The 20,664-nt window shown below is 46.9% G+C and overlaps 1 protein-coding gene across 1 annotated transcript in view; it reads right to left on the reverse strand.

Moving 5' to 3' along the window:
• ARHGAP44 (Rho GTPase activating protein 44) overlaps positions 1-16,208 on the reverse strand; it is a 120,717-nt gene extending 104,509 nt beyond the window's left edge. The window contains exon 1 of the mRNA XM_055576475.1: positions 15,863-16,208. Within this exon, the coding sequence (XP_055432450.1) occupies positions 15,863-15,915 (53 nt within the window). The 5' untranslated portion in view covers positions 15,916-16,208. The remainder of the gene's footprint in view (positions 1-15,862) is intronic.
• Between the last annotated feature and the right edge of the window lie 4,456 nt (positions 16,209-20,664).

Raw genomic sequence — 20,664 nt, forward strand, 5'->3', positions numbered from 1 at the left:
AGGTTAAGACTTGAACTTCTCTGAACCACACTGCCAACGACAGTCTAAAAACTCTAGTTTGAAGCATGGGTGGTCTCTGAAAAATTATTTTTCACACTCAAAATGCTGGGTTCAACCTAGCTGCAGTCTGTCTACCCAGATACCCTTTTCCTCCTCCCTTCTGGACAAGTACCCATTCCTCCCCCATGGAGCACTCCACCTCTACTCCCAGGGGTCTCCATGCCACTAGTCATCACAATCCTGCCTCCCCTGCTAGGGACCGAGTCAAAGATGCAGGCTTGTACCCAGCAGCCCATGGCACCTCCTCCCTCAGGCACGTGGTAAGTCAATGGAAACATGTAAATATGCTTCACAGGCTGCTCAGGGAAAAGAATTTTGTCAGTGCAGGAGATGCAGGTTTACTCCCTGGAGGAGGAAACAGCAACCCACTCCAATATCCTTGGGCTTCCCTAAAGAATCCACCTGCAATGAGGAAGACCTGGGTGCCATCTCTGGGTGGGGAAGATCCCCTAGAGAAGGAAATGGCAACCCACTCCAGTATTCTTGCCTGGGAAATCCCATGAACAGAGGAGCCTGGTGGGTTACAGTCACAAAGTGTCAGACAGGACTGAGCATGCATATAAACTGCCTTAGCGGAGAATGCAATGGCACCCCACTCTAATACTCTTGCCTGGAAAATCCCATGGATGGAGGAGCCTGGTAGGCTGCAGTCCATGGGGTCTCTAAGAGTCAGACATGACTGAGCGACTTCACTCTCACTTTTCACTTTCATGCATTGGAGAAGGAAATGGCAACCCACTTCAGTATTCTTGCCTGGAGAATCCCAGGGACGGGGGAGGCTGGTGGGCTGCCGTCTGGGGTCACAAAGAGTCGGACACAACTGAAGTGACTTAGCAGCAGGTGAGAGGAGAGGACTCTTATCCCATGACTGGGACTCTAGGGACTGTTCCACTTGTCTGAGTCATTTTGGGGCTGCTGTAACAGAATGCCTTAGGGATTCAAGTGGCTTCACATCAGTAGAAATGTCTCCCAGTTCTAGAAACTGGCAAGTCCATGGTCAAGGCGACAGCTGATCTGCTTTATGACAATGTCTTCTACTTGAGTTCTCATGTAGTGGAGGGGCCAAGGGAGCTTTCGGGGGATTCTTTTTTGGCTGCACCACACTGCATGTAGGATCTCAGCTCCCTGATCAGGGATCAAATCTGCGTCCTTTGCATTGGAAACTCAATAGTCTTAACTACTGGATCATCAGGGAAGACCCTCCAGGGATGCCTTTATAAGGCCACTAATCCCATTCATGGCGGCTCTGTCTTCATGATCTCATAAACTCCTAGAGGCCCTACTTCCCAAACCACCACCTTGAGGGTCAGGATTTCAATATGAATTTGGGGGAACACAAACATTCAGACCCAAGCATCTCTCTCCCATGTCCTCTCATGGGTTCATGAGCATGAAGACAAACTACCTCAGTTGCTGCTACCAGCTGTATTCTGACCGTGAAAAAAAAGCCAAGATGCAGGTGAAGGCAAAGCAAAGAGAAATGGTGAGGAAGACACAGGGACCCTGTGCTCAGGGCACCTGGACTCTCCCTACCTGTGCACACACCTTCACCTGAAGCAAAGCCTCCTTACTAAGTGTCTCTGAACTGACATCTGCTACTGTAATGAAAGCATTCTAGGTGATACAAGTGATCCAGTTTTCTTCACTGCAGAACTTGAGAACCTTAAATAGAAATATAGATTGTAAGTCTCTAAGAAGAATCGACAGCGTGCCACATTCCTCACAGTCCGGGGATTTTTTTCCCACAGAACAAAACTTGATAAAGAAGAAGAAGGACATTCTTCTGTCCGTGTACTCAAAAATATCATCTTTCTGGTGTTGCAGGAAGCCAGAGAGGAGAGATCCCAGGCGGGAATACACATAAGGAGGACACTGCAGCAGGCGACGGTAGGGACACAGACAACAAGGAACAATCAGGAATGTTGGGATGGACATGTACACGCTCCTGTACACGTTTAAAATGGATGACCAACAAGGACCTACTGTATAGCAAGGGGAATTCTGCTCCATGTTATGTGGCAGCTGGATGGGAGGGGAGTTTGGGGGGAGAATGGATACATGTATGCATACAGCTGAGTCCCTTTGCTGTCCACCAGCAACTATCAGAACACTGTTAACTGGTTACACTCCAATACAAAATAAAAAGTTTTTTAAAAGATACAGGAATGAAATAACATATATAAATTATGATTCAAAGAGAAATTTGGAGGAACTGACTGGACATGGAGGAGTGAGGAATGACCTCAGAATACCAGGAAACAAGCTCTCCAGGTCACTGCTAAGGTCACAGCTCCCTGGCGAAGTGACCTAGGTTGGGTCTTTGATGTCACTGATTATAGAGTCTAGTCAACCGTCTGAGTGGACTAAATGGCCACCATCCTTTCTTGATCCTTTGGGTAGAAGCCTCTGGTTTTCCTTTTAGGAATTGCTTCTCCCCATTTGGCCTGTGTGGACATGTTGTCAACTCCTTACCCTTCCTCGTTCCGCAAAGGGTTGGCCAGGTCACATGACCCGCACCAAGCCAATCAGACTCTCCTCTGCAGTGGAATCCTGAGTGGCCCAATGACAGAAAACAACTGGGAACTAACTCTCTTAAAAAAAATTTTTTTTTTAATTGAAGTTGATTTACAATGTTATGTTAGTGTCAGGTGTACAGCAAAGTGATTCAGTTATACATTTATATAGTTTAATATGTGTGTGTGTGTGTGCATGCTAAGTTGCTTCAGTCATGTCCAACTCTTTGGAACTCCATGGTCTGTAGCCCTCCAGGCTCCTCTTTCCACAGGATTCTCCAGGCAAGAACAGTGGAGTGGGTTGCCATGCCCTCCTCCAGGGGAACTCCCCAACCCAGGGATCAAACCGCATTGGCAGGTGGGTTCTTTACCACTAGTGCCACCTGGGAAGGTGTGTGTATATGTGTGTGTATATATACACTTTCCAGATTCTTTCCCCATATAGGTTATCACAAAATATTGAGGAGAGTTCTCCGCACGATACAGTAGATCTTTGTTGGTTACCTATTTTAAATGTAGCAGTGTGTATACGTTACTCCCAAATCCCTAACTTATCCACCCCTCCTTTTTCCCTTTTGCTAATCTTAGGTTTGTTTGCTAAGTCTGTTGGTCTGTTTCTGTTTTGTAAATAAGCCCATTTACAGGGAAGTAACCCTTCCGAAGGTGGCCTCTGCAGGGCTGTCCTGTGGCCCCCTTGCACCTGGTCACTCCGTTGATTTTCTGAGCTGCCCTTCTCCTTTCCAAAGCTTCATTTTGGCTTAAATTAGCTCTTCCTACTGCCGCAACCAGAGAACCCCAACTGGTCACAAGGATCCACTAGACCTCAGCTCATAGTCATGCAGACCAAGTTTCAAAATGTGATGTGTCTTTCAAAAGAAGCCATGCGCAAAGGCTATTAGCCGATCACATCCTAAGAGATGACTATTCTGTTCTGTAAAATGAGATCTGACATCAGGTCCCTTCCAGAGCATGAAGATAAGATGTTTCCCATGTTTGAAAATCAAGGCTGAGAAGGACTTCAAACATTTCTGTTCAGATCTTCCAGGGCCCCAAACTTAACAGTATCACATGAGAACTTCCAGCTACATTTTACATTTGCCCACTTTGAAAGGGTTTGATTTTTTTTTTAGTGTTTATTTTTAAAGAATTTGGAAATTTTTAGAAAGTGCAAGCAGCAAGAAACCAAACCACTCCTAATCCTACCCAGAGATAAACACTGCATGCTGAACTGTCCAGGCTTTCCTGATTTCCTTCCAGTCTGTTCTATGTACTCTTTACAAAAAAAAAAAAAAACTGTACAGTCTCAACTCTGTATGCCTTCTGTATCCTGTTTCCTTATCTTAAACATTTCTCCCAAGTCATTACATTTTTTTCAACGTTAGGGAAATGCTAAGATTGTTACAACTGCATAGATGGGCCAGAATTTAGTCATCCCACTAACGTCAGACATTTCAACATTTTCCAAATTTTTCCCTCCTGCAGACTCAAAGTGAAAAGTTAAAGTGTTAGTCTCTCAGTTGTGTCCAAATCTTTGTGACCCCATGGACTGTAGCCAACCAGGCTCCTCTGTTCATGGAATTCTCCAAGCAAGAATACTGGAGTGGGTAGCCACTTCTTCTCCAGGGGATCTTCCTGATGCAGGGATTGAACCCGGGTCTCCTGCGTTGCAGGCAGATTCTTTATCATCTGAGCCACCAGGGAAGCCCAGACTCAAAGTACAGCAATAAAGAACATCAGTGTCAGAACCAGCAAATCCAGGAGCAAATCTCAACTGCTGTCCTTTCCTTACCATCTCTGCACCCAGATGCATCACACGCTCACCTGCTTGGATACTTGTGCAAACACCGGAGGTGTCTCCTGAGGGTGGACCTCTGCAGCCTCAGGGCCCCTCCTGCTACTTCAGTAACTATTCTGAAGAGTCATGAAGATGAAACAGGAACGTCTGTGAAGTGCATTCAAGTGTTTGCCGCAAGACACAGGACACACACGACCAAGAGCAGCTATGCACACGAAGCTTGTGTCTGCAATCCCAGCAGTATCTATGCCGCGCCAAGTCGCTTCAGTCGTGTCCAACTCTTTGCAGCCCACCAGCCTCCTCTGTCCGTAGGATTCTCCAGGCAAGAATACTGGGGTGGGTTGCCATTTCCTCCTGCAGGGGTTCTTCCCATCCCAGGGATCGAACCCGTGTCTCCTGCATTGCAGGCAGATTCTTCACCATTTGAGCCACCAGGGAAGCTCCATAACAGTATCCATAAGCAAATGACAAAATAATAAAAGTTCGGTCCGCTTTTCATTTTCCTGATATGACAAACGAGATATGAGTATATACTCATAGATTCTACTAAGTTTTAAAATCATAAAAAAAGAATGCTTTTCTATAGCATTCGTTTTGTAAAGGTCCCTGCTCAGTTTGTCATGTAGAAGTTGGTAGAGGCTTTTGCAGATACAGAAACTGCTTTTCTTCCAATACAGAGCTTTTAAAAAAACAAAAGTACTTTCAAAGGGCACTCACTCTCCTTATCCTTTCTAGTGAAACCGCAGTCAGGAAACAAAATGAAGAATTTTCTATTGGCAGATGTTCATCGTATGCTCTTTGTGGATGGCTACCAACAAGACACTCGATTACCTTGAGTGAATGTGACAGTGTTATTTTTATTCATGTCAAGAGCAGTTCATTAGCATTTCCAGAACCACCTAAACTGAAGTAACAGGAGGGACCCAGAGGCTACAGAGATCCACCTTCAGGAGAGAGCAGCTGAGCGGGGAGCATTTGCCCGCACGTGGCCTGCTTAGGCCACAGCTCTGATGGTCTGCTCCTGTCTCAGTCTGCCACTTCCACAAAACGGAGCTATGCAGAGCACCCAACTCCTAGCCACGCTTCCACGCTGTTGTTGTTCAACCACTAAGTCAAGTCCCAGTCTTTGCGACCCCATGGACTGCAGCAGGCCAGGCTTCCCTGTCCTTCACCATCTCTTGGGGTTTGCTCAAACTCATGTCCATTGAGTCAGTGATGCCATCCAACCATCTCATCCTCTGTTGCCCCCTTCTCCTCCTGCCCTCAATCTTTCCCAGCATCAGGGTCTTTTCCAATGAGTTAGCTCTTCACATCAGATGGCCCAAGTATTGCTACCATGAGTCAAAAAAAAATAAAGCCTATAAAAGACACTGCCCAGTCCTGAGTGACGAGAGACAGAGCTGTGGCTTTTGTGGCTCTCCTTTTCTGGGTCCATGAGGGACTGCCCGTCCCTGCCCCAGCTCCAGCTGGGGTGGGGCAGGTGACTTGCTCTAGCCACTGGATATGAGCAGAAGTGACATGTGTGACTTCCATAAAGAACCAACATGATTCGTCACATCCGCCACCATCACAGAGGTGCATGTGGGGTATGGGAAGAAGGAAAACCCCTGGCAAAGTTAGTCCAGATGAAAAGAGGGAAATGCAGATTTGGCTGACAAAGGAGGTACGACTATATACTCATAGATTATATTGAGTTTTAAAATCATTAAAAAAATTAATGCTTTTCTATAACACAGGTTACCAAAATGACCCAGGAAAAGATAGAAAACATAAATAGCCCAGTGATCACTGAAGAAACTGGGAAAGCTGCCAAAGAACCACCTCCAAAAACTGTCCTGGAAAGGTTGTTTTGAACCTTCAAAGAACAAGTAATTCCTTACTTCACCATTGCACAGGAAAAGAAGTGAACAGTCTATTTAACAATGTTATGGCTCAGTGGTAAAGAATCCACCGGCCAATGCGGGCAACATGGGTTTGATTCCTAGGTTGGGAAGATGTCCTAGAGAAGGAAACAGCAGCCCACTCCAGTATTCTTGCCTGGGAAATCCCACAGACAGAGGAGCCTGGAGTCCTGCAGTACCTGGGGTCACAGAGTCGGATAAGACTTAGCAACAAAAGAACACATAGGAATACTGAATGCCCAAATCCTAAACAACTAAATCTAGCATTGTATAAAAATAACTGGCAAACATAGTCAAATAAGATCAACTGCAGGAAGGCAGGGAGAGCTCAATACTAGAAAATCTGCTGAGGCTCAAGAATGTAGAACACAAGGCCTTCATGTGCAGGAGGAACGACCACTGGTGTATCACCAGCGCAGAAAACAATGCCTGGAACATAGTAAGTGCTCCATAAATATCTACGGTATAAATTACTGCGTGAATACAGTAACAAATTAAAGGATAAAAATACATGATTACCTCTAAAGACCACGACAATATAGTCAAATTTAACTTCGGGGCCAAAGAAAAATTCAAAATAAAATAATACATTTATGTAACATGATTAAAAAACAAAGTCTCTCAAACCAATCACGCATTTCCAGAGATAATAAGACGGGGAAGTTCACATTTCACCATGTATTCATCAGTAGTTTAACAGTGTTCTATAAGTCCTAGACAATGCAATTAGACAAGAAAATATGATATGTATAATACTGGAGAGGAAGAAACAAAATTACTATTTGTAGAAAATATGATTACTATTTGGAAAACTCAATACACTCAATGTCTGCTAAAGTACTTATAAGCGATGGGAAAGTTTGGATGAAGGTGATTAAGATAATTATACAAGAATCAACCACTTTCCTACATTCCAACAATAAAGAGTAAGAAAATATCACTTAACAAAAGACTCCAACCATTAAGGCGACAGCAATGACAATAACAAATGACCTAAACATAAAAGCAAGATTATTCAGGACCTTTGTAGACAAAACTAGATTATAGGATCATAAACAAACTTGAATAAATATGTCATTCCCAGACAGAAAGAATTCTCATCATACTAAATACTGCAAAACTGTTAATTTCCCCCCAACTTAATGCATACATTTTAAAACATACTAAAAATAAACCAGTGAGCAAAGCCAAAAGAATATAATCAACATTTTTTTTTAAATAAGGAAGCTATTTGTAATTAGCTGTGACTAAGGCACACGATCTTTGGGCAAAGCTGTTGAGTCCTAATTGTCAAGCCAGTCAAGGAGTTGCCCCAGATGAAGCTAGGATGAGGGGCCCAGACCAACTCCACTGCACTCCTGCCCAAAGGGTGGGATCCACCCCTGCTCGCCTGGGCAGCAAAGCCCACCTCAAATCCCTGCTCAGTGCCAAAGAATTGATGCTTTTGAACTGCGGTGCTGTGGAAGACTCTTGAGAGTCCCTTGGACTGCAAGGAGATCAAACCAGTCCATCCTAAAGGAAATAAACCCTGAATACTCACTGAAGGACTGCTGCTAAAGCTCTAGTACTGTGAGAGCGGACTCACCGGAAAAGACCCTGATGCTGGAAAACCTTGAGGGCAGGAGGAAAAGAGGACAAGAGAGGATGAAGGGTTAGATAGCACCACCAATTCAATGGACATGAACTCTAGGAGAGAGTGAAGGACAGAGGAGCCTGGCATACTGCAGTCCATGGCATCGCCAAGAGTCAGAAACAGCTTAGCAACTGAACAACAACAACTGTTTAGAAACAAAAACTAAAGGTGACACCTATGTGATATCACACATCAAAATCACAGAATTTGACAAATAAAAGATCTGATGGCAAAGTAAAATTATATAAATGGTCACGAAAATGTATCAATATTAATGTACGACTGAGTGACTTCACTTTCACTTTCCACTTTCATGCATTGGAGAAGGAAATGGCAACCCACTCCAGTGTTCTTGCCTGGAGAATCCCATGGACGGAGAAGCCTGGTGGGCTGCAGTCCGTGGGCTCACACAGAGTCAGACACGACTGAAGCGACTTGGCGGCGGCGGCGGCAGGCTGGGAAAAGTGTTCCAAAGCATAACATTTAAAGCACAAACCATAAATTGATAGACTTGAGGTCATGAAATATTAAAAATGACATAAAATATCAAAGGCAGAGAAAACTACAGGGAGAGTGCATAGCATAAGACAAAGTGTATATACTTAATATATTAGCAAAGACCTTAAAATCAATAAGAAACGGTCATGAACATGACTGCAAAGAAATGGGGCAAAGACCTATGCAGGCAACTCAGAAAAGGCCACAAACATCCAACAGACATAAAAAATGCTCAACCTCACTATAGACATTTGAGAGGAAAAAAGGTTTTGGTTTTATTCAGGTAATTAACAAAGTCATAAAATTAGTTACTGATGGAGTTGGGGAGAAGAAATTAACAATTCTTCTGAGGATAAAAACAGAAAATGTGTGTGCAATTCATATATATGAAATATATACTCACACAGTCTTAAAAACTCACTTATTCTTTGGCCCAGAAATTCCATTGCTAAGACTTCATCCTAGGAAAGTAAACCCATAAGAAATACTTGCTACATGATTACCAAAGGAACTCAGTGGACTCTAATGCAATATTACATAGCTTTGAAAAATCATGCTGTAAAAACAGCTACTGACATGGGATGTTTTCTGGCCATACCTTGTGGCAGGCAGGATTTAAGCTCCTGACTAGGGATTGAACCTGAGTCCCCTGCCATGGAAGTAGGGAGTCTTAACCACTGCACCACCCATGAAGTCGCTCCAAGTAGCAAGATTGATGATTTTTTTTTTTTGCCTTTTTGCCCACCCACAAGTTTATAACTTTTCTACAATAAACAAGTATCATCTACACAACCAAAAAGAAAGTTTTAAAAAAAGTAAATTGAATTCTGTGGGAAAATAAACATTTATCCTAAAAATAAACTCTGAAGTTGGAAAATGAAAGCAAAAACATCTGCTTCCTGGACAGAAAGGAGAGTTTAAAATTGCTAGACAGCCACACACTTCCCAAAGGCAGAGGTGTGCCATCAACGGGAGAGCCCTAACTCTCCCCCACTCCCGGTCTCCCCACACCTCTCTCCAAACTACCACTAACTCCATGCAGAGTTGAGGCTTAATTGTATTATTTCCCATTGTCATCAATACAGCATTTGAAATACATGCTGTCATTATCAATATAGCATTTGAATCTCTTGATTATTATTAAAAGAGATCAAGAGATCCTTACTAATCCCCTCTAAAAGAAACAACCTTCAACCGAATGACTGTTTTGCTCAGCTACTGATTCACTTTGTCTAGAGGGGAAACAGTCCTTATCACCCATCGTGATACATTTCTTCCCTGGATGGACAATGGGAGGGGGAGTCATTATCTGCTGCTGAGAAGAATGGCTCCCTGGCAATGACTTGCAGGTCTGGGAGAACAGAGTCCTGCAGGAAGTCCTGACAACCGGGAGCAGCCCAGCCCAAGGCTGCAAGCTGGCAGGTCTGCATGGTGAGGAGCCTGGAAGACTCAAGCAGAGAATACATTCCAGATTTGCTAGCCTGCTCATCCGTCGGTGAGTACATTCTGTTTCTCTGTCACACACACATACCGCAGCAGGTGGCCTGACACAGGCTTCCATAAAACTAATGAAAAACATCACTCTGAGACCTTACAAACATGCACAGTGCTCCCTGGGGGACAGGTTTGGGTGTGCCCAGCCCTGTTGTGTAACAGAAAGACACGGGGAAATATAGGCAGGAGCAAAAGAGTCCGATGACTAATCTGGAGTTGGTTCCAACTTTTCCCTATCAGAACAGTGACGTTCACTTCCCTATAGGGCAGTGATGCCCTATCAACTGGGCCACAGCTCTTAGGAGGCCTGCTGATGGGCAAAGTAGTGTCTCAGAGACACCTTCAAGGAAAAGATCCTCACTGGTCTTGGCTGCTTTGGTTCAAGCCAAGATGTCTGCAGCACCAGTGCTCCTGATGGCTGCATCCTCAGCATCTATCTGGGTACCCCTGGTGGCAGCAGGGGCATCCTCAGAGCTGCACAGCAGCAGTGATGCTCAACCCACCCAGCTCTGCACCAGAAACCAAGCCTGCTCAAGGAGCAGTCTAGGAGTGGAAGATGGGGCTGTCCAGACCAAACTTGACCTTCCACTCCCCCAACTCAGAGCTTTAAGAACCAAAAAATCCAACCCAACCAGACTTGGTCCCTCCCACACTTCCAGAGCTCCTTGTCTACTCTCGAGTCCCTTGAACATCACCCTGTTTTGCACACGAGCACTGAGGGCTTCCCAGGTGGCACCTGCCAATTTAGGAGACATAAGAGACGGGGGTTCGATTCCTGGATCAGGAAGATCCCCTGGAGAAAGAAATGGCAACCCACTCCAGTATTCTTGCCTGGAGAAGCCCATGGACAGAGGAGCCTGGTGGGCTATGGTTCATGGGGTCACAAAGAGTTGGACATGACTGATGCAACTTAGCACAGAGCCCATTGACAGCCATCACTGGTCAGTGGCTGTGGGCATCTGAGAAGTCCTTTACACTCCGGAGCCAGTGTTTTCAGAGGACTGAATGGACACAAGGAGCCTCACCAACCATTTCCTGGGTACTCGATGTAAGCCAAGCTCCCTTTAACTCTTAACAGACATCTAGGGCAGGGGCTGCTATGCCGTCCACCACCCCTCACTGGAGACTGAAGGAACCTCCTCCTCACCAAGTCAAAGGGCCAGGTTTACTTCCAATTTCTCAGTCACCTAGTGTGTTAGTCTCTCATTCGTGTCCGACACTTTTGTGACCCCATGGACTGTAGCCTGCCAGGCTCCTCTGTCCATGGGATTCTCCAGGCAAGAGTACTGGAGTGGGTAGCCATTCTCTTCTCCATGGGGATCTTCTTGATCCAGGGATCAAACCCAAGTTTCCTGCAGGCAGCTTCTCTACCGTCTGAGCCACCAGGAAGGCCAGTTTTACTTCTATTTTCTGGGTCACCTAGCAGGTCTCTAAATCTCAGCTCAGGCTCTATTTCCACCCAACACAAACCACATGCCATTTGCAGAAAAAATACTCTATGTCTTTCAGAGTGCCTCTCACCCCAGCAACCGATAGACTCTCCTGAAGGTAAAAAAAACCCCGGTATCCTAAGTCAGCATGAACTGATTCCTCCCTTAACTCCTGCTCTATCCTTCCAAAGCCCAGGAATACAGCTGTGGTCATGCATCGGTACACCCATCACCATCCCAAAAGGAGAGAGGAGCCGTGTCTGGAGCCTCTCGCATCCTTGTCTATGACACCGGGACCTCTCGTTCACTTATATATTCAATTGCCAAAGAATTTCAGAGAACCGACTATACGCCAGGCATTAGAGAACAGCTGTTCCTGCCTGCAAGGAGCTTAAAGTCTACTGGAAAAGGTAAATGAGACAAGATAAAAATTACACTACACAAGAGAAATGGGTTTTGTTTACTCTGCACGGCAACAGTTCGTGAACCAGCACAGAGCCCAGCAAACAGCAGGCATCCAATAAGCATTTACTGGATGGATGAAAGTATGAGCATACAAGCCAGGAATAGCGTCTGCCCAAAGCTACTTGTGGCTACTGTTTATGAAGCATGCCCTGGCTGAGCGTGATTTTGGGTACTTTCTGGGGGTAATCCCATGACCTCATTGCCACAATCACCACATCACTGGTACTCAGTCCAAGCTTGTACTGCTTGCCACACAAGAGGCCAATAAATCAAGAGAGGAGCTGTTAGAGCAAGGAATAGTGCCTTTATTTGGAAAGCCAGCCAACCAAGAAGATGGTGGACTCATGTCCCAAAGAACCATCTCTCCTGAGTTAGAATTCAGGCTTCTTTTACATTAATACTTTAAAAAAAAAAAAAAAAAAGGACAGTAAAGTCAAACATTTCTTGGTTTGCGTTAGCCTCCAGAAGGGATGTGTTAATTTCTTCCTCCCTGCAGTCATTCACAGGTGGGCCTGATCAGGAAGTTTCCTGGAAGCTAAACAAAGGTATTTTGGCTTAATGCTCATGACCTGGGAGGCAGGACTCCCAGAGATGGGCCATTATGTGTAATTTAAGCTTACAGGCAACATCCCTTTAGTGATGAACTTGTCATAGAATACAAAAGGTCCCTCCCTATTACATCACCTCAGCACAACCCTTATTATGCCCATTTTGCAGATGAGGAAACTAAGGAGCAGAGCCCAGCTCAAGATCCTGTAGTCAGTAACCAACCAGCCAGATCCATCCCACTCGAAAGCCAGTGCTACTCGGAACCACGAGGCACTTGGTGGTACAGTCTGGAAAGTCGAGAGATGCTTCCCAAGAGATGGGCTGAAGTGAACGGAGAGGAGAAGGAATGTGTGCACAGATGGGAGAAGCTAACCAAGGAGGAGATGACACTTTTCCTAGTTAACTGCAGTGGGCTTGAAACTTTTCCCAGTTGCTGGCACCCTCTCTACAGAGAAGTACTCACTTCAAGAGAAAATACTGCTAACTCCATAAGGTATGTGTAAGTACAGCATCTCCTCGTTGTTAAAGAGACTGGATCTGATCCCTGGCAGTTTTATATTCAGAAGACGTCCAGAACCTACAACTTACAGAAGGCAAGCCGGATGAGATGCCAAGAGTTAGGACCACCCTCCAGCCCATCTCTTAGCCCTCCCTCAAAGACAAGAATGTCATCCCTTCAAAGACACACATAGGGCAAGCATCCAGTGGCTTGTTAAAGCATCACCAATAGGTGGTCCACCAACCCCACACCTAAATCCAAACATCCAATCCCACTGCTTCTACCGAGTCAAGAAATTAAGAAGCAGCGTTAGGATCATGCCTTGGTACATTCTCCGTAAGAGAAAGTGAAGGTTGCCCCCTTTTACTTACCTGCATGGACCCCCCGGTCAACTGGATTAAATAACCATGAACTGAGGACCAATGGTCTAGAAGGCATTGCACGATACACAATGAGCATACAACGGCAGTCAGTACATTCTACAGTTTTGTGCTTGTAAGAAATCAAAAAAAATGAAAAAGAAGAGCATTTCAAAGAGTGATGAGTGATGTGACAAAAATGAACAAGATGATGGGGGGTGGGAAGAGGCGAGGGGGACCTCTCAGAGGTCTTTGAGCAAAGACCTGGATGAAGAGGAAGAGGCATGCAGGAAGAGCAGACCCTTAGCCAAGCAGGAAAAGTGGGATCCCCAGATAGAAATGAGCTTGGTGCGTTTGGGGCAAGGAAGGCCGCCGTCGATGGAGCACAGAAGAGGAGGGGTCGGCGGAACAGAATGAGAATGAAAAGACCAGAAGGGAGTCAAGTCTGGCCAGGTCTTGTAGGCCCCTGGAAAGATTTGGGGCGCTCAGTGCAATGAAAGGTCACTGGAGGCTTTTCAGCAGCAAAATAATACAACCTAGTTTTTGCCCTAAAAGGTTCACTCAACTCAGAACATCATCAAAATGGATAGAGACTAGTGATTAACACAACAGTGGGCTGGTCCCAATGCTACCTGATAAAGAGTCAAAATTCACCCACACGCCAGCAACCACCAGTGTCTCCATAAACAAGTGGAAAGTACCCCTTAGTGACCAGTTGCTTGGAGCTCCAAGAATATGCTTTCAAATCAGTAAGAACACCTGGTACCTATTCTGAAACCCAACCTCCATTCTCCCTTGGTCATTCCAACCATGGATGAGGCTGGAAATCATGTTTTATGCCCAAGTTTTGTAGTAAATCTTCCTACTTTGAAACAAGTCCTGAAAAGAGACAGCCGTGTTTTAGGGGTACTGGGAAGAAAGCATGACACCTTGCTAACATTTTGCTTCGATGACCGAAGTGGAACCTCAAGACCAAGTGAGAAGGGAGATCCAGGTCTAAGGTTATGGGTCCCTGGTCACGTGGTTGGTCTGGTGTGAAGACCTGAAGATCCATGCCAGCCCCTGGGGTGATGCAGAAGTCATTCACTAAAGACAGGTCAACTGGACCATCATCTGCTAAATGACCCAGACAGGAAAACACGGTTTCCACATCCAACATACCAAAAGGCAGCCCACATGAGGCTCTATCTGTGGCAATACCATGCCAGAAATCTGGGCTAATCTGACTCTGCTATTCATAAATTCTCCCCAATGTGAAAGCACATGTGTTTGGGAAAAAGGAAAATGTATCCAAGTCCATTTTAGACATGGTTGCTTGGGAGCCATCTGGAAGCCTAACAAGCCACCTGCACCCCCCTGCCCTCAAATGCCCACCGTAATTAGGGCAGTGTGCTTACAAGGGTGTTCAGTGTCCCCCGGGGAGGTCCCCACTCCCGACTGGCCAGATGCCAGTTGGGGCTCCATTTCCCACCCAATAAAGGTATTCGGTTTCTTGGTAAACCTAGTGGAGGGCCCTCGAGGTGTTGAGCTCGTACTTGAACTGCACCCAAGACTGGGTTCTCTGCTTTTCGCCAGCCTTAAGACAGCACACCCAAATTCCTTGGCCACAGAAGCAACGGAAATCTCTCTCCAGGGACAGAAGTTTCACGAAAAACCCTCTCTACCTAACCAGTCTGTGTGCAGAGCTTGGGAAGAGACCCACCAAAACCCTTATGTAACAAAAATAGACACCGGCACCCCACACAGCGGCCCCAGGAGACACTAGCCCAGATGTAGCCCATTTTGGTGATGACAGCCGGCGGCGGGGTCTTGCGCTAGGATCCGGTTCTTTCCAACTCTGGGGCCGGGGTTCCCCACCGCCGCCCCCCGGCCTCCCCTACCTGGCTGTGACCTTCTTTCTGCTTATCTCATCTTCCAGAGGAGTTGGGCCTCCTCCTCTGCGGCCTTCACCGCCACCCCCACTTCCCCCCCGCCAACCCCCCCCCCCCGCCAACGCCCCCCCCTACCCCCCGCCACTGAAATCAGTTTCAGGACCGAGCGACTGCCGCGCCATTCCACCAGCACCTTCCTTGCCGCGGCCCCCACCCCTACCGATCTCTCCCCGCCACCTAACACATCGACAAACCCGGCCAGGAAAAGAGATTCAGCATCTCGCACAGCCAGAGCTCCGGAAGGGGCAGGCTCAGTTCTGTCAAGCCGACCCACCAGGCCCAACACTGCCCCACCTCCCCACGCCGCCGGACCCCCCGAGAAGCCCCGAACTCGGAGGAGGAGGGGCATGCATCTTCGAAGAGCGACCACGGGTCGGCGGCCTCCAGCACGATCGGAGCAAACACCTGTTTCCACGACGCTCTGGTGCCAGAGGGAGAAGGGCGTCCCAGGGAGGGGGGGCGGTGTGCAGGGAGGACGAGGTGAAGGGGCAGCTGGGGACGCAGGTAAAGGATGCGTCATTCTTCGCGCTTGGCAACCGGAGCCCCGAAGCGGCGGGCAGAGGTCCAGAATGGCTCGGGGGTCCGAGAGAAGTTCGGGGAGGAGGGGTCGCGCCCGCGAGCGGCGCCCGGAGCTAGAGGAGAGGACCGGCGGGGGCCGGCGCGCCCGCTCCATCACCTACCTGCGCGCGCGGGGGGATACAGCTCAGCCGCGCGCCCGGCCCGCGGGTGACCTACCTGCCCACCGTCTGGTTGGCCAGCTGGCGCATGCGGTTGAACTGCTTCTTCATCGTGGCCCCGCTGGCGCGCTAGCCCGGAGCTGGGGAGGACGGAGCAGCCCGGAGCCCGCCGCCGGGTTACATGGCTCCCGCGCCGAGCCTCCCGGGCGGCGGCACTGCGGAGCCTCTCGAGCCGTCTGGCCCGCGCGCGGCTCCCTCCCGGGGGCTCCACCGCCTACTCCTCGTGCAGCCGTGGAGCCCTCATGGCCACGCCCGGGCCGCCCTGGGCGCCGCCGCCGGGTCCGCCCCGGCCGCTGCCCCCAGCCCCGCTACGGCGCGGGACCCGGGTCTCCGCAGGCTGGCCGCTGACCGGCTGGCCCGGAGCTGGCGGGGTGGAGGGGGGTCCCCGCTGCGCCTGTGCGGAGGGCGCCGTGCATTCTGGGGCTTGTAGTTCCGCGCCCGGCGCCCACCTCGCCACGGTCCCGGGTGTCCACGTGGGACCAGCGGCTCTGCACTTCAGCGTTCTAGGAAGGGCAAGGTTTTCCTGCTTTAGAAATAGCAAAGTGGAACCGAGGATACAACAGCAAATAAGGAGCATCCATTGCCTTTTTTTTTCTTTTTAATGAAATACAGGGCATGTACAATATCATGTCAGTTTCAGGTGTACTGGGTTTCCCTGGAGGCTCAGAGGGTAAAGAATCTGCCTGCAATGCAGGAGACCTGGGTTCAGTCCCTGGGTTGGGAAGATTCCCTGGAGAAGGGAATGGCTACCCACTCCAGTATTCTTGCCTGGAGAACATGGACAGAGGTGCCTCTCAGGCTGCAGTCCACGGGGTCGCAAGTAGTCGGACAGGACTGAGGGACTAATACTTCAGGTGTTTTATATGATGATTTGACATTTGCAAACGATCACCACCATAAATCTAGTAACGAACTGTCCCCACACAAAGCTATTACAATGTTACTGACCATATCCCTTATGTTGCAAAGAGTCCAACAGAACACAGCAACTGAACAACTGACATATAACTGGAGATTTGTGCCTCTTAATCCCCTTCAACTCTTTCCCCCATTGCCTCCCACCCTCCTCCTTCCTGGCAACCACCTGTTTGTATTTTAAGAGAATGTGAGGTATTGAATTCCCAGAAGGAAGACATGCTTGCAAGAACATGGCTCATAAACCTGCAGATGATTAACACTGAGGGCCAGGGTTAAGCCTGGGGCAAGAGTGTTGGGCAGATTTTGCACCAGGTGTAGCATACATCCCAGAAATGTGATGCTTGCTTTTCAACAAACCTAGTAGGTACCCAGAGGAGAAGGCAATGGCAACCCACTCCAGTACTCTTGCCTGGAAAATCCCATGCACGGAGGATGCCTGGTGGGCTGCAGTCCATGGGGTCGCTAAAAGTTGGGAACGACTGAGCGACTTTACTTTCACTTTTCACTTTCATGCATTGGAGAAGGAAATGGCAACCCATTCCAGTATTCTTGCCTGGAGAATCCCAGGGACAGAGGAGCCTAGTTGGCTGCCATCTGTGGGGTGGCACAGAGTCGGACTCAACTGAAGTGACTTAGCAGTAGGTACCCAGAAGCCAATAAAATGATAGTGGCATCATGATCACGGGTTCCAGTTTGACCGGGATCACTTTCTCGTGTGGCTTAGACTCCAGCCTCATGTCCCTTCTACCGCTGAAGAACAAGTGCCATCAGCTGTGGCTGGCCAGCAGCATCCTACATGGTGGTGGCGCATTAGCATCAGTTGGCTTTTGAAAAGGGGTCATGACCTTCTGCAGCCTTTATCCTTTGGAAAACAATGGTGACTTCAGTTAGGTTTTATCATCATCTACCAAGTAAGAGCAGTGTGTTGGGTGGGAGGGTCTTTGGATCAAAAAGATATGAGTATTAAAACTCCAAATACCAATTATATAACCTTAGGGAGAAAGTACATACCCTAAGTCAGTTTTTTCATCTCTAATAGAGAAATAATACTGCTTGAGAGATAGCAAAGTTAGAGATCTGTTTGCTAAACTATCAACAATCAAGTAACATCTAAATTTCTATTTAGTACATTATGTCCCCTTCATTTACTACAAATAAGATTAGCATGATTGCAGTAGAGAGAAATGCTATTCCTACAGCAGAATTACTAATCTGACAAATGAAAGAAGTTTTTTTTTTGCAATGGGCTATTTTGCATAGGTTGATTATAGTCTCAAGATGTCCTACATATGGTTCTAAGTATCTTGCTGACCGGCTGAACAAAAGATGGTTTGAGGCATGTCTTGGCTGAATGAACATGAAATCTTTAATTAAGTTGTGGATTTAGCCTCAGCTTATTAGGTCAGCAGCTCTAGCCAATTAATACGTTAAGGCATTATTTGCTTTTAACTGAGTTATGCCTATAATGTCAATATAATTTTTCTACAAACTAAAGTTATTTCCATTTTGAGAATTTTTTTAAAAGCCAAGTCACAGCATGTTTTTATATGTATAAATACTAGTGAAGCAGTAAGGACACTGGGTGATTTTTATTGATAGTAGCACTGTCTCGGGTAATGTCTAGAGTGCCCAGTATAGTAGTCACCAGCGGCACATGGCTACTGAAATTAAAATTTTAAATGTAATTCCTCAGGACTTCCCTGGTGGTCCAGTGGTTAAGATTCTGTACTTCCACTGCAGGGGGCACGAGTTCGATACCTGGTCAAGGAACTAAGATCCCTGGAAGCCACCTGGTGCAGCCTAAAAATTAAAAATAATTTTAAAACACTGGGGCTTCCCTGGTGGGTCAGTGGTAAAGAATCTGCCTGCCAATGCAGGAATCACAGGTTCGATCCCTGATCTGGAAGATCCCTCATACTGCAGAGCAACTAAGCCCACAATTATTGAGCCTGTGCTCTAGAGCCCGGGAGCTGCAACTACGGAGCCCATGTGTCACAACTACTGAATCCTGAGGCCCGTAGCGTCCGAGCTCTGCCACTGCAAAGAGAAGTCCGCACAGCACACAAAGTGACAAAGGGTAGCGCCCGCTTCCCAGCAATAGAGAAGAGATGGTGAGGCAGCAATGACCCCAAACAGCCAAAAATAAAAAAATCTTAAAAACAAAAATACTATCCTCCAATTAAAACTTTTAAAAGTTAAAAGCAATAAAATTTAGTTTCTCCATCACCCTAGCCGCATGTTAAGGGCTTCATAGCCCCATGCGACTAGGGAGTGGCTGTATTGAACAGCACAGAATTAGGAGATTCCTATCATCTCAGAAAGTTCTAGTGGACAGCACTTGTCCTCCAGAACTCTGGCAGACAACTCCAATATCATGTCAGCCTCTGCCTTCAATGCTGAGATATTTCAGTTCTGTTCTGCTTCTCCTCAAAAGACAGTCTACCCTGCTAGACTGTGGTCTAATAATATGTTATTAACTGATGGTTTCTTCACAAGTTTCTATTCTCCTATGAGTTTTTCCTCCATTCAAGAAGCAGCCAGGGTTTTTTCTGCTTCCTACCCCAGGGAGGGGATGACAGTGCAGAAAAAAAGAGAAAGGAGTGTCAAATCTTTTCATCTCTCAAAGCAGACTTCAGAAACACATGTGAGAGAATAGAGGTTTTTTGTTTTTTTTTTAAAAGGGGGGTTTTGAGCTTGAAGATTATGGGCTTTGGAATGTTTATGTCTATGCTATAAATAGCACCGTTTGAAGAGTATCCTACCCCGTATATTCTAGATAAAGAACCCCCAAGCTGTGGAATACTGAAGATGATGATAGGGGAGTGGGAAAGGAGACAGGAAGAGGAAAAGTTGATGATGAATGTGCTGATTTTATTATTGTTCAAAAATTTCACTGCCTATCTCCATAAGAAGGGATTATACTTCCTCTTCTCTTTGAGGTCAAGATCAGTCACGTGATTTTTTTCCTTGGACATAGACTGCACAGAGGTGATTTATGCCACTTCAAAGTAGAAGCTTTAAGAGTCATTTTGTGATCCACCCCCTTCTTTCTTTACACTCCCATGAGACCAGCAATGAGCAGTTGGGGGGCTGCTGTGGATCAGAGTCACGATTGTCCACTTGGAGTGAAAACACAATGCCTTTGTTGCTGTCAGTCAGAGGTTAGTGGGCTGTTCATTACTGCAGCATCACTGAGTCTAAGCTTACTACAGAAAGAATCTCTAAGGAAGTGACTTGCCCCATTTTGCCCTTCCCAAGGTCACAATTTAAGTAGAGTCCCGGCAGGTTGGAGACAGGTAGATTATATAGCTATGGGTCATATAGCAAAGGTCACAGAGACCCTCCACATGGAGGACCTGGAGTGCCCAACACACAGTGCCATGTGCAGTGAACGTGTGTGCTAGGAGGGCCTACAAAGGCACCAAAAGAGCTGGGCATGATGCTGTTGGCAACATAGATAAGCAGAAGGCAGCAATGGCTGAGGTGTGGAATGAAGAAGCCCCAGATTACCTGAAATTTGATTTCTACCTCCAGAAGAATGGACTGAACGTTTCGATTAAGTGCATTTGAAGAAGAAAGTGAAAAGGGGGAGGAGGGGAGGGGAAGGGGGAGGAAGGTGAGGGAGGAGGGAAGAAAGGAAGAGACATGGACAAGAAGAAGGAAGGGGAAGAGAAAGAAAGAACATTCTACTTCTCATATCCCTGACTTTGATCTATGGAAGGGTTACACTTCCTGCTCTGTGGACCTTAAATGTGACCACATGACTTGCTTTGACCAACAAAAATAGGGGCTTCTTACTTGCTTCAATAATGTTGTAGTACTATTTATCTGAGATCCTTTTCCTCTGAAATCTGATATTCCACTTGCAGGCCCCTGAATTAG

This window comes from Bubalus kerabau, chromosome 4, assembly GCF_029407905.1.
Source record: "Bubalus kerabau isolate K-KA32 ecotype Philippines breed swamp buffalo chromosome 4, PCC_UOA_SB_1v2, whole genome shotgun sequence".
Taxonomy (NCBI): domain Eukaryota; kingdom Metazoa; phylum Chordata; class Mammalia; order Artiodactyla; family Bovidae; genus Bubalus; species Bubalus kerabau.